Below are 14,008 nucleotides of genomic sequence, written 5' to 3'. Positions count from 1 at the left end.
CCCTCAGTCACCGAGTCGAAATGATCTTCCTGATCAACGGAACATCGCATTGTCTCAACCTCTTCGTCGAAAGATGAAGAGGGAGAATGAGAAGCCGTCGCTGCGACGAGAGAGGTGCTGGAGGAAGTGTGAGATGTCAGGCCGTCGTTATTCAGAGGAGGAGGACGATCCTGCAGTGGGCCCGATGCCGCCGCGAGCCCAACTGCGGTAGGGGCTGTCGAAGGCGCCGTCCTAATGTTGCGACGCTGACGTGCTGCAGGAACCGGTGTACACATGCCGGGGTTCAGGCGGCCACGGAGCGCTCTCCGTCCACGGCTCAGCTTGGGTTTTTGGGAAGATGCTTCGACGCAGGAGCGCTTCGACGCCATGCTTAATACACAAAGGAGATGCCGCCTTTCCAGAGCAAAATGATGATGATGTCCCTATAATATGGCTCACACCCACCATGGGGAACGGCCAAGAATTAGGCACGTGAAATTTTACATACTGTTTCAAGAAAGTACAAGCAATGTGCAATTGAGCAATCAAAACAAATAGGTCTTTTTTAAACAGAACTATTTATAATAGTAATACTAGCATTTAACACACAAATATCACTAAGAGAATCTATAAAAGCAGAAAATACATGCGCTTCTTTGTCCTTGTCGTTCACCGCAATCATTATTTGGCTGCTTGGAAAGTTCACGCGGTATGATATTCATTAGTGACAGAACCTCCACCCCCCTGGTGACCAGACAGGCAGACAAAGAACTTTATTGATGTTCCTGAGGAACCGCGTTAGAGTACCCCCCTTTTCAGGGAGTCCCCGTAGCCATCGAGGGCCGCACCCACGTCGGAGTAGAAAGATCGTGGTCCTCCGCCCTGTCGCAGGCCTTGTGGACAGCCCATAGTTGTTCTGAGAGGTCGCCGCTCTTAAGGGCTGCCTCCTAGTCCGTTATAGGGTTAAGCGATGAGCTGCACAACGCAGGGCATTGCCAGAGCATATGAGATAAAAAGCAGTACACCTCCCCACAGTCTGGACAGTGGGGTTCCACATTGAGTACAAAGTGACTGAATTGGCCCCTGGAGGGGAACGACCCCGTTTGGAGCATGCGAAAGGCCGACGATTGTGGTCTAGTGAGTTCAGAATGTGGTAGCGGAAAGGCCCGCCGAGCAAGTTGATAATGTGCCAAGATTTCATGGAAGATGAGGAGCGAATCCCTGTACAGTCCTAAGTCGCCGCCCGTGAGTCACCGGAACCGCCGAGGTGTCTAAGACCTTGCGCCCAGGCATGGGTCAACTCATTGGCGTTAACAACCTCAGAGTGCACATTGATTCCCATATGGGCCGGGAACCATTTGATGGTATGAAAACCAGCAGCCCCCTCGGTGCCGAGGATGGCCCCACCGCCTCGTTTTAGATCGAGCCGGAGGCGAACGCTCGGGCTGCAGACCTGGAGTCGGTAAAGATGTGGGGGTCCTTCAGTGCTATAGCTATAGCAACCTGCTCGGCTACTATTGCAGAAACCTTCCGCACGGATGCTGATTTAATGAGATTGTCATTGGAGTCAACCGAAACTATGGCATAGTGATCAGAGCGCTCGTACTGGGCGGCGTCAACGAAACATGCAAGATTCGGAGTGGCCGCGGCCACTTTTAATAGGGAAACGAGCCCGGGCTACCCGGCGCCCTACATTGTGACCAGATTTGCGAGTTACAGAATGGATACCAAGAGAAGGGAAACGCAGTCGAGGACGGCAGAAAACTAGGTTTGGTGATGAAGTTAGGAAATTTGTAGGCGCAAGTTGGAATCAGCTAGCGCAATACAGGGGTAATTGGAGATCACGGACCTTCGTGCCGCAGTGAACATAAATATAGGTTCATGATGATGATGATGGTGATGATGATGATGATGACAGCGCCAGAAATGTTACAGGATGACCCGTGTCTTGTAGTGTTCCATTTCTATTTCCATTCTACTTGAGTTTTACGCCGTGTGGACGATCCTATGCATAGCGGCACTGCGGCTGAATACGAGCTACGCCCGTGCAAAGGACTACGAGTACAAAGAAGTTCAAACGAAATGGATCGCTAAGAAATGCGGCCCCGGGACATTCCCGGTATAAGAGAAGGCATCCAGCGGGCCACTTCCCCGTAGATTTATCCGGAGGAAAACAAAACACAAAAGTATGCGGAACCTACAGCTGTATGAATCGATATTATGCGAACTGCTTTTAGGTAGCTGGCTTTCCACCAGAATTTGGGGTTATTCGAAGAGTTACCATGGAAAGACCAACGTACATGTGTAAAGCAAGCAGACGATGACGATGGCGACGGCATTGCAAGTTTTCTTTTTCGTTCCTTTTTTTTCTATTTTTACTATTTCAGGAAGAAACGTCACAGTCGTTTTCGTTGCGACCTCGATCGATCCCGAAGGTGGTGCAATCTAACACAGCTTCTCAAAGCGTTAGCTTCCGCGAGGCAAGGCTGCGAGAAACCAAGGCGGTTTCGAAGAAACTGACACGCTCCCGGTCATAACGCAAGGGAAAGAGAATGGTAAGTGTGGTGAGTGAGTGAAATAACTTTATTGAGGTAAGTGTGGTGGTCGAAATAAAGCAACCAGGGCGCGCACACGTGCTCTAGCTTATGCTATGTAACGTGACGCAAGCGCCTGTCGTCTCAAAAAAATTACACCATCTTCCCGTAGGGGAACCCTGAGTAGTATGCGAAGCAGCCATGGGGTCGACTCAAGTTCCCATTAGGCGAGCCCTCGTTGCATCAGTAGCAGCTTCTCGGCGGCGTTGACGTTTCATTTCGGCTTCGCGAGCCCGAAGTTCGGGATCGGCCTGTCGCTGCTGCCGTTTCGTGGCAGCGGCTCGAGCCCTCTTCTCAACACCGCATATCCACGAAGTGAATGATGATGAGTGGGCGAAGCACCGGGGGATCATTCGGGCAAAACGCCGGAAGCGTTCTCCGGAAGCCGGAAGCTGGCTTCCGAACCCGGAAGTGGAACCGGAAGCGGAAGCCGGCTTTCGGAAGCCAGAGCTTGGCGTACATGCGCAGTAAGTTTGTGGACGCCGCACGGCGGAGGGAGGGAGGGAGTGACATAGCCCCGACCATAAGCTGCTTCGCATCTAATAGCCGTAGCTGGCGTTTCCACGAGCTTGCGATCGCGGCCTAACGATTCCGGGCGTCGGCCTGCTGCTGTTCTCGGCGTTGGAGGTTCAATCCCAACATCAGACACTTAAATATCCTGTTTACGAAACGAGCCTGGAGACAAAAACGTATACTGCCACGGCCGCTCGATGAAAACACACCAGTGCGTTTTGCTGCGGTTCCCTCACATCACAGCAGCCCGATGATCGACCCTTTAGACCATGGGCTTACCCAGGGACGCAAGTTGGCGGGAAAATGGTCAGACACCGGAAGGTGTGGAAAGTATTCTGAGAATGCCAATCGCTACCATTCGCATTCAAAATGACGGCACGTCATTGGTGGATGGGACCGAATGTACTCTTTTGACGCTGTCTTGGGGAAGTCTCGCATGTATCTGCTACTGTGCCTATATATATAGAGGGTGTTTCAGCGAACACTTTGAAAATTTATTTAAGGTTGGCTATGGCAGAGAGCCCAATTCTAGTTAATGATCTGGTCTACTCGAAGAGGCGTACATTACTTGCACAAGAAATTGAAATGCATAATCGAATAATTAACAATAATTCACTAATTAAGTTTTATTGCGATAGCAATTATATGGACACTCAAAAGCAGATTTCTGCCGTCGGCGTCGCCGTCGTCGTCGCCGTTGCCGTGAGGTTCCCTATGACGTCAGTGGAGATGAAATCGTCGCCGCGCGCCGAACGCTCTATGTGCGAGTGAAAGGGCGCGCGCTTTCACGGGGAGGGAACGCACGGTGGAGAACAAACGCGCGTTCTGCGCCGTGCTCCCTTAAGGGCTGCAGAAGTAGGCGTCTCTTTCCTCCTTTACAATCACCATATATGTAGAGCAAACGCGCCTTCTTCCGACGCGCGAGAGGCCGTGGTGGAGGGGGGGCAGGGGGAGGGAAGGGAGGCGACGTTTAGCTGCGGCACCAAGTGCCTATTTATATCAGAGGCTCCGGCAACAGTCACCAACGCCGCACGCATTTTGAGCGAACGCGGGCAAAACGGCGACGGCGTCGACAACAGTTCTGCGTGTTGCCGGTGCTGCAGCATGTCTAAGTTTATACAGCTGATAAAGTTAATATCATTACTCCGTATAGCTCTCTACAAATTTGCTATCGCAATTGATGCTTCGGCTTTCAGGTGAAACTGCGACAACTTTTTAACTAATCAGCTGATGGCCCATATTGCGATTTACGAATTGTAGCCGTGGAGTTGGCAAGGCCCATTCACAGGGAACAAATTCTCGGGATGACACCAGTTTAGAGATAATAATTCCCGAACTTTGCGGAGAAATGCATTGGCGTTCCAGTTAATTTTGTGCTTAAATGCCTATGCGTTTCTCCGCAAAGTTTGGGAATTATTATCTCTAAACTGGTGTCATCCCGAGAATTCGTTTCCTGTGAATGGGCCTTGCGACCTCCACGGCTACAATTTGTAAATTGCAATATGGGCCATCAAGTAATTAGTTGAAACCTAATTAGTAATTTTTTGCTAATTATTCGATTATGCATTTCAATTTCCTGTGCAAGTAATGTCCGCCTCTTCGAGTAGTCCAGCTCATGAACTATAATTGTGCTCGCTGCCACATGCAACCTTTAAGAATTTTTGAAAGTGTCCGTTGAAACACCCTGTATATACTACAAACTGGATTTTTCAATGGGCCAAGCGTAATTAGAAAAATGAGAAGCACAATTGCGCAGTTATCTTAGGTTTATTTACCCAACAGTTTCGGTTGGTGGACCGACCTTTTTCAAGTTATATATATATATTATATATATCTTGTGACGTCTCGGTTGCGACGACCTTTATTCGGTCCGGGAGCTCGTCAGCGAACCAGCGCGTCCCGACGTGGGACTAGCCGGGTGCGCGACGAGTTCGCATCCTCGCCGGACCTCCAATAAAGGTTATTTCACTCACCCACACGCGATGTTGGTGATGATCACATATACAGGCTAAGTGGAGGATACGGTAAATGTGTGAGGATGATGATGATAATTTACAGATGAAGATGTGCATAATAAACACCCACACATCAAGAGCGCCAAAGGAGCACTCGCGGTGAAGCCACTTTCACGGTCACCTTCGATCCGGGAGCGCACGTAATTCTCTCGGCACCGTTCACCGCCCCTGGCCTCTCATCAAAACTGGTTCCGAAGTATGATGTTCCCTTATCGTGTCCTCGAACGCGCACCTCCCATGAACGATGTAATAGAGCCAGCTGAGCCATCTTCAGACATGCGCCGCCGGGGACACGACATTGTCCATGTCGACCGTCTAAAGCCTATACTTAGTATACGACCCACTCATCGTGACGAGCTGTTAGGTCGCCGAACGGCTCCCTTAACACTCCCGGGGGTGATTGTAGCGAAGAAGAGAGACGTTAGTGGCTTCAGCGCTACTGGATCAAAACGCTAGTGGCGCTCTTGCTCGGCAATGGCTCTCGTGCTTGGCAGCTGTCATTGGCCTGACCGTTGACGTTTTGCTGCTCCGAGGTCTTCCAGATAAACACCTGTATATATATATATATATATATATATATATATATATATATATATTGGCACTATTTAACCTACGAACACATCCAGTAACCCCCATTAACACCAGCCACCATTCTACCCAAGCCGAGGTCAGACGGCGGAGAAAATGTACTTTCTTTAGTTCCAACGCAATTAAAGGTCCGGACTTCATTAGGTAGGCTCGAGCCTCATGGGCCACCCCATTCTTTGTGCGCTGCACCAGAAGCGGCCACCATACTTTTTCGAGCCAGCGTGGAAAAGTGCCTCACTCCTTTCAGCGGCCGACAGGCTTTTTGAGTTGATAGGACATTGTTTTGGGAAGCTTAAGGGCCGAGGCATTCCTCCAACAAAGTGTGCATATTCGAAGAATAGGCTCTTCAGTGTCTACAGGTTGAGGAACAAAAGTTTTACTTTACGAGCATTCAAAATAAAAGCGGTAAAAGGATCCTTATCAACCAAACATCTGCTATATTTGGTGGGCGAACTTGTACAAGGCTTTCAACTTTTCCTCACCGTTTCATTTTCGTATCCATAGGTTACACCCGCATAAATAAACACTTCGATATATTGTCCAGCAAGCTCAGAGTTAAGATGCCTGGAACAGGGCCAGTGCAAGAAAAAATAATCACCTATAACGGTCCAACATATTCATTGGCTGTGCATAGGTTTATTACCTGGTTGCAAAGATTTGCGAAATTTTTCGGGAGACTGTTAGTTTCCTTTTTTTAAAGATTTTCGAAGTTGTCGCCTTAGTAGGTTCAGGAATGCGCTTGTTACCGCGAGCACATTTACATCGAAGCTGAGAAATAGACATCTGGTTAAACACCGCAGAAACACAACTTTCAAGGCAATCTCTAGAATAAACAATCAACCAGAATGAAAACCATGAAGTCCTGCGGCAGAGTGTAAACATGCACTCTTGCGCTAACTTTATTCAGAACGAACGTATTGCGTATTGCAAAATCCAGTTGTCAATGTCAAAAGGGTGACGCAATGTATGATACGCGATTCGAAGAAAGAAAAATAATAAGAGACCGCGCAAATAGGGAAGGTTGCAACTCAACATCGTGACAGTTTGCATTGGTCACCAGAAATAATGTTGAATTGTGTAACGGTATCTGCGTGAAGCGAATAAAATAGTAAATGCCACGATATACAATCAATGCAAGCGCTTCTAAAGTTCTGCGCGATATCGGTCCATCGTAGAAGTGAATCTTCGCCATGTCCATCACGAGAACGAGTGGTAGGCGCTTCGAAGTCCACGTAAGAAGATATTTTTCATATCCCCGACCTTGGTCCCCACAAAAGGCACAAAGCTCAAAACACGTAAGCGCTATAGATAAATGTAGTGATAGTGACTACGCGATGTATAGGAGCAACTGTGCTTGCCCCGTAATAACTTCGTTTTTTGCCCTGCTCGCATCCACACAAGAGCTGCCGCACTCCATCGTAAGTGTACCAGATAGCTCAAAAATAAATTAATAGCAGAAAAGCAGGCATTGCCTTCCCCCCTTCTTCTCAAATATGTGGAGTGCCACAAACAACGTGCCGGAATTTTCTACCGGCGTTTAAGTGCAGTGACCAGTCTATCGTCCGGCGTCGTACGCAATACACGACAGCAATTCCCCCCCACCCCCTTTTCGATGGTATATATAGAACTTTGCGGCTGCACGGGCAAACGTTCCTTCTTCACGGGCAATCGGGGATTGAGCGCGCTTTCAGCTTTGCGAGCGTCGTGCCGGAACTGTACTGGTAGATGAAGATGATCCTGTCGTGGCCTGTGACCACGTTCGAGTCTTTGCTGACGCAGACTCCCTGCCAGTCTTCACACTCGATGTTGAAGAGCGCCAAGCTTATATCCAAGCTCTCGTACCGGTACTTGGCCTCGCATAGCTGGAAGTATTCCAATGTAGCCATACATGTACTTTCCCCTGAAAACATGCACCCGACGAGTTTAAAGAAAATGAAATTTCAATGTCTGACACAATGATTATGTTTATGCACCGCAAACATTACAACTTTACTGAAATTCAATGCTGTTTTTTTTTCTTTAAGCACTACACCGTTTAACAAGTTGTGCCGAAATGAAACCACCAAATCTGGCATATGTATCACATGAAACGCTTACGGGTGAACGTCTAGAGAAAGGAGGCGATGCGTGAGGCTTGTCGAAGGTAGAATTGGGATTACAGGTGCATGCACGAAGAAACACGACATACATCTAGTTATTTGAAGGATTTTTTACCACTTGTGCCACAGTGACGCATTCTCAATCTGGAGGAGTGGCCAATGAACACACACTATTTAGTGGCATAAACCCAATGGCTAAATCAAGGAAGCCGTTGACCACGTTATTCTCTTAATAATTCTGCGTGTTTTGGGGGTACCAAAGCGCCGACACACTGGGTGTGTCCGGGAAGTAAAAAGACTGTTCTTTTTTCCAAACAGTTCCAAACAGTTCCGGCAGGCAGAATTTGTAGAGGGGAATTTAAGGAGCAGTCGTCATCAATATGAAAGGTAACAGCGATTTCTTTTTTCAAAAGTATAATAATTCGTGATGCATGGGTTCAAAAAGTTCATTAATATGTAAGTTTTATTCTTGAACACTTTTGTGGAGGGCATCTGTGATTGGCCTCTAGATCTGCGGGCGTTTGAAGAAGTTCGGCAGGTGTTACACTCTTCTAACATATAAAAGCTAAAGCCTGCTGTACATATGGCAATGTATGAAGTTATACAATCGGGATTAAGTCTCATATCGGGATGGGATATCACACTAAGACATATTGGTAATGTATTAAAATATGCAATCGGGGCTAGACTTATTGCAAGACATAACGAGCCGCAATGGGAAGTACTCGTGACACTAAGGCGACCTCGTGAAAGCGACATATATGAACACTTAACGTAGTACCTAAAGTGCGGCATACTAGTGCATGCACTAGGCCAAACCTTTAGTCAGCGAGATGGCTGCGACGTGATGTGTGCAAACACGCACGCACTAGGCGCACCTTTAGTAAGCCAGAACCGTGGAGCAGCCATGGCTTCAGGGAAGCGTGCTCTTGTGTCGCGCCCCGGAGGTCCGGGTTCGATTCCCACCCAGACCGAAATGTAAAAAATTTTATTTTAAACGCCACTAATTTACTTTGTTTACAGGAACCTCTCTGAGAAATGTGACGTCTATCCGAGCATATTTTGCGGCGTCTGCCATTTTTCGTTACGGAGCAGTTTCGCCAAGGTCACCGTCAAGGGCACGCCAAGGGCACCGCTAACATAGACACCTAAGGCTTTCGAAATAAACATAATCAGGTGTTCCCTTTCATATAGATGATGACTCTGTGTTATGGCAGGTGTCGGTGACGTGTTGCGGAGAAGACATCAATTGCTAAATGAAGTATCCGCTTTTACCTCGATCGGAGTCCGAAATGGAGCGTACCATAGAGCAACGGAATCTTACAAACTGGTACAACTGTCGACGCTACATTTTACACGGAAGTGAGTCGGTCAATTGTTGAAAGAGCTACTGCGGGTCCTCAATAAAATCGCCACTGCCTGGACCCTCCATCACAGCACGCCGAATGACATGGCCACGGCGCCTGCTCTAAATGATGTTCCTGTTCCCGCCTATCAGGAGGCATACAATTCTTGGCAGAAAGGATGGAAGCGGTGTCCTGACGCTGAAGCAGAAGATTTTAAAGATTTTGAAGTGTTTGTAATTAGAAGTTCAAATATATTTATTTCCTTCCAATAGTCCGATCACTTTCCGGGCTGATCCTGTATTCGTGCGCGCTTTACGTCAGAACGTTTTTTTCTTTCGTACGGACACATGAGGCGCGTTCATGCCACTGAGCTAAACGCACCTCTAGAGTACGTACAATTACTCTCGCAGTCAAGAATTCGATCTTAGACTGAATTGGTCACGTGCACCATCTGCTGGTTCAGCCAGCATATGCAATTGGTTTCTGCCTAGTATACTGCAATTAAACAAATGTGCGTGTTTTAATATGTCCCTTCTTTATTTATTACGGACTTCTCGAACAATAAGATATTCCTTAAAACACTTTCAAAATCAGTTTATGCTACCTGTATCGATTCAAGGTAACCAATTTATACTCCATAATATAAGGAATAATAGTTTGATGATGTTTGTGGCGTTGATCGCGGCGACAGGCTCTAAAAAAGTTCAGAGGCCTTCCACTACTGTGAAGATGGAAGCTTGCGAAGCTGTGAATATGGTGGGTCTGCTGTTGTGAATATGGCCCCCACGATGAGAATGGGCGTATCGTCGTTGGGCATCACCCAACCGAACATGTCTATCACGAACGTTTCGGTTGAGAAACTCGCGCTGAAACCTGGTCATCACGCCGGGGAAGTTGGAGCTAGCGTAGCCGACGCGTGCACCACCGTTGTCGGGTTACTGGAGGCCATGACGACGCTGACGTTTGCCCACAATTTCGCGCTTCCGGAACTAGTGGTCGGCGGCTCTGCACTGACATTTGGCCTCAGCATCACGCTCCCTCAACTCGGGGTCCGCGGGTATTCTCTGACGTTTCACCTGCACTTCGGAAACCGTCACGCTAGAATCGGCACGTCGATGACGAGCCCCCTTTCCCGAGCGCGTTCGCTGCGGCGTTGCTCAAACGCATTAGGACACGTCGTCACTTGCTCATGAATGTCTCATACCCCCTTTAGCAACGGCTCATACCCGCTTTAGCAACGGCTCATACCCCCCGTAAACGCGGCCTCCCCCTTACGACGACAGAAGAGAAGTGAAATTCTACGCTGGAATGATTAGCGGCAATGCAGCCAGCTGTGGAAGCAGACGACGACACTTGAGGCAGCGCTGATGATGATAGTTTTTTCTACACGCGGAGACGATCCTGGGGGAACTAGACCTTAACAGCTTCACTGTAAAAGTCCGACTACTACGTCATCACCTTTTCCGTAACAGCTGACGGCAGTTCGAAGGTCGCCATGAATTCTCCGAAGTTTGTATTGTAGCTGTATCCTACCAGGTCTGGGTAGTGAGTATCGAAAATGTGGTAGTACTTCTTGGGATCGTTGCAATACTGGAACACAGAAGAAAGGAGAAAAGAATGAATACACAATGCGTGAAACCGACAATGACGACTAACTCACCAGCAACAAAAGCTTGAACGCTTCAATAGAAGGCTTACGTTTCTAATCTACCTGCTATAAATACGTTAAATGCATAAAATCTCGCCTATAAGCAACCGCTGAGCCAGTTTAAAAAAAGCATCGCACTTAACGAAAGAAAGTTTCTTTCTATACAAAGCATTCGTCGGATATCATCGGCTCTCATTCGTGAAGAAAATAAATGTTAACCAAAAAACAAACAAAAGAAAAAGAAAAGCACACTCCTCACTAACTCGGCAACAAAACCAGATGTCGCACTTTTGCAAAACAGCAGTCGATACGGCGCGCAAAGCTGACTCATTTGAGACAACAGTTTTTTACAGCTTGCTCCGTCTTTTTACGGCAAGCATGCCTTATGTTTTTTTTTTTTTTTTTTGGCATTCAAATCTATGCTTCCACCTTCTCCAAAAAGCGGGCAAGTACTTTGTCGCTTATTTTACCAATATGTTGCTGTCCTTGTTTTCACAACCAACACAAGGCATATCAATACAGCACACAAAGCGTATACCCCATAGCACAATATATACCACATTATAGCACAGACTATAGCGTCCTGAGTGGCTGTGTTCTTACATTGTGGTGCATGTACACCACGGTGTAAGAAATATATATACTCTTTATAGGCGAGGACACTCGCGAGACCCAACCGACCAGATAAAGCAGCAACGGCGCGCGTCCATCGGCTCGGTCTCGCAAGCAAGCCGAGAAGTATTCCCACCTAAAGAGTATATATCTTACACCGTCATATACACCGACCTCAGCGGAATTGACAATGAGTGGAAAGCTAACTCTCATCCTACAATTGGGTACTGACAAACACGGACGGTTTTCCATCGGTATCAGCTCGTGCACCTACGCGCCATCGAGCTGCGACGCCGGTAACTCCACAGCCGGTGTACTTCACCGCGGCAGCGTTGTGAGACGCCTGGTGTCTGCCAGGGGGCTGTTCCTGCCGCGCATCAGCAGTTGTCGCGCGTGTAGCGTGACGCCATGCCGCCTCCGCGTATTTGTTAGAACACCGTGCGAGGAGCTCGAACGCAGCGCTAAACCTTGCTTGTCGCTTTGAATGCTTCGCCTACGGGTGAAATGGAAAAATTAAATTTTGCTTAAGAACTAAGCTGACGTAAGAACCTTTTTAATGAATACCGGCCGAGAAGACGTTGCACGCGTGCGCGGGTTCCTACTCCTACCGCACCGTGATTGCAGTGTTCCTATATACTGACCGCGGCAGATGGGCCGGGCGGAGTGCCGTTGTCCACACACGTGTCGCCGTACTTCGCGTCCATCCCCGTGCTGGTCTTGTAGATGCGCGTGCACATCGACACCGAAATGGCCAGCGAAGGGTAAATGTTCCACGTCGTGCTGCTGTTCACCCACTCCAGCACTTGGAACTGCGAGCCAAATGGCGTGAACAGCAATGCGCGAGCGATGAAGGAAAGCGGTGACCTTTAAACTGGAAGCTAAATAGCAACACATAACTATTTAGAGACTGGTGGAGTATTCTTTGAGGACCTTTCACTTATGTGTCGAGAAAAAAATACTCGTAATTTACGAAGGAAACGTAGGGCATAGGTTTAGTTTCTTTAATTACGCGTTAAGCCTCAACGATGCTACGTGATTGTGGTCGTCGTTTCGAAAGTATATTTTCGCCGTGTATGGTGATTTTGCGACAGCAGAAAGTCCTCAAAACTTGCTATGTAGAGCCTTTCGTGTTTTTACTTAGCAATCGTCATCCTTAGTTGTTCTCCTTTAACACAACGATGTCTGAGCCGACGGCTCTAAAATCCATGACGTCATGATTAGTGTGCAAAGCGCATTGTGCCATAGCATGGACGCCTTTCCCTGTTTGTTAAGACTATAAGGTCAGGGTAGAACTTATAGTTTTGTTTTTGAGTGGGTAAAATAACCGGAACTGATGAACTATTTTTTCCAGCTGTGCCTTTCTTACAGATGGCCTTCTGTAAAGGCCGTTGGGTGTTCTGTTTTAGTAATTCCCACGAACTTCCGATCCCGTATCTTTGAACGGAACTGTACCCGACAGATTAAGACGCTATCTGTCGGGTACAATACCGAATCGACGGAGATTTAAAGAATTCAGACAATTACTTGCCCAAACTAAATCTGCAGATAAAATACACTGTTGAAAGGCAGAGCGCGAGTGGGAAGAAGTTCCCGCACAATGACTTCTCGAATGACTCAAGTAGTGGCCAGTTGCGGAACTGGCGCAACGCCGAGTACGCTACTTTTTCTTTTTTCTTTTTGTTTGTTTGCTTTCTTTTTTTAGAGAATGCGGGCAGCACCTCACCATGTCCATGGTGTTGTTGTTGTTGACTTCCTTAAGTGGCGACGCTCCCGTTATGACGCACTGCGGGTATCCGGCGGTGAACTCGTCCTCCGTGAAGTGAGTCCACGGGAGGAAGCCGTCCACTTTGAACCGCCTGAAGAACACGCCGTGCCCGAAATCCGGCAGAATAGATAAGCCACCCCGCGCGCAAGTATAATCCGAGCTCCATAGTTTTCCAAAAGCTGCTAGAACAAATTGTGGCGCGGCAATCGTTCGGCTAGAGTGGTAGTGAAGGCCATTATACATAAATATAGTTTTACTTGCATAGATCAATATGAAGGGCACAAGTTCGGACTTTCTTCTCGTAACATCTGGCGGTCCCCAAGGTTGGGTATTAGGTCCCCTCCTGTTGTTAGTGTTTATGAATTCTGTTCAAATTACTGACCTCCCCATTCACACCGCAGACGCATTCGAGTATCTTGGCCTAACTATAACGCATTACTTAAACTGGTGCACACATGTAGCGAACGTCAGTCACATACGGTTTCATTACCGTAGCATTTCTAAAACGTAACCATCGGAATGTTCCTCAACATGTTACATTACTAGTAGGTAAGGAACTGGTTAGGCCGAAACTCAAGGGTAGGGTGGGGAGGGCGTTACACTCGCCCTCCCCACCCTCCACGCTTTCCCGACGCCACGACGGCTCCACGGTTGTGGCTTACTATAGTTGTGCCTAGTGCATGTGTCATTGCACACGTCGTGTCGCAGCCATGTGGCTGACTAAGGGCCCATTCACACTTGCGACTAGGCGAGGTCGCGCGACCAATTGCGACTGGCGGCCAGAAAACTACTCAAGACGAACGATGTTCACACTCACAAATTCGAACGACGAGTCGATAAACCGAAATG

At 47.9% G+C, this 14,008-nt stretch overlaps 1 protein-coding gene across 1 annotated transcript in view; it reads right to left on the bottom strand.

The window, feature by feature from the left end:
- Positions 1-13,126, bottom strand: part of LOC125944411 (uncharacterized) — a 55,863-nt gene extending 42,737 nt beyond the window's left edge. The window contains exons 1-3 of the mRNA XM_049664867.1: positions 13,118-13,126; positions 12,036-12,203; positions 10,593-10,724 (exon numbers count right to left, since the gene is read on the bottom strand). Coding sequence (XP_049520824.1) covers positions 10,593-10,724; positions 12,036-12,203; positions 13,118-13,126 — 309 coding nt within the window. The remainder of the gene's footprint in view (positions 1-10,592; positions 10,725-12,035; positions 12,204-13,117) is intronic.
- Positions 13,127-14,008: the final 882 nt, after the last annotated feature.

Source organism: Dermacentor silvarum, chromosome 3, assembly GCF_013339745.2.
Source record: "Dermacentor silvarum isolate Dsil-2018 chromosome 3, BIME_Dsil_1.4, whole genome shotgun sequence".
Taxonomy (NCBI): domain Eukaryota; kingdom Metazoa; phylum Arthropoda; class Arachnida; order Ixodida; family Ixodidae; genus Dermacentor; species Dermacentor silvarum.
Note: the sequence above shows the minus strand (reverse complement) of the source record. Positions and strands in the feature narration are given on the sequence as shown.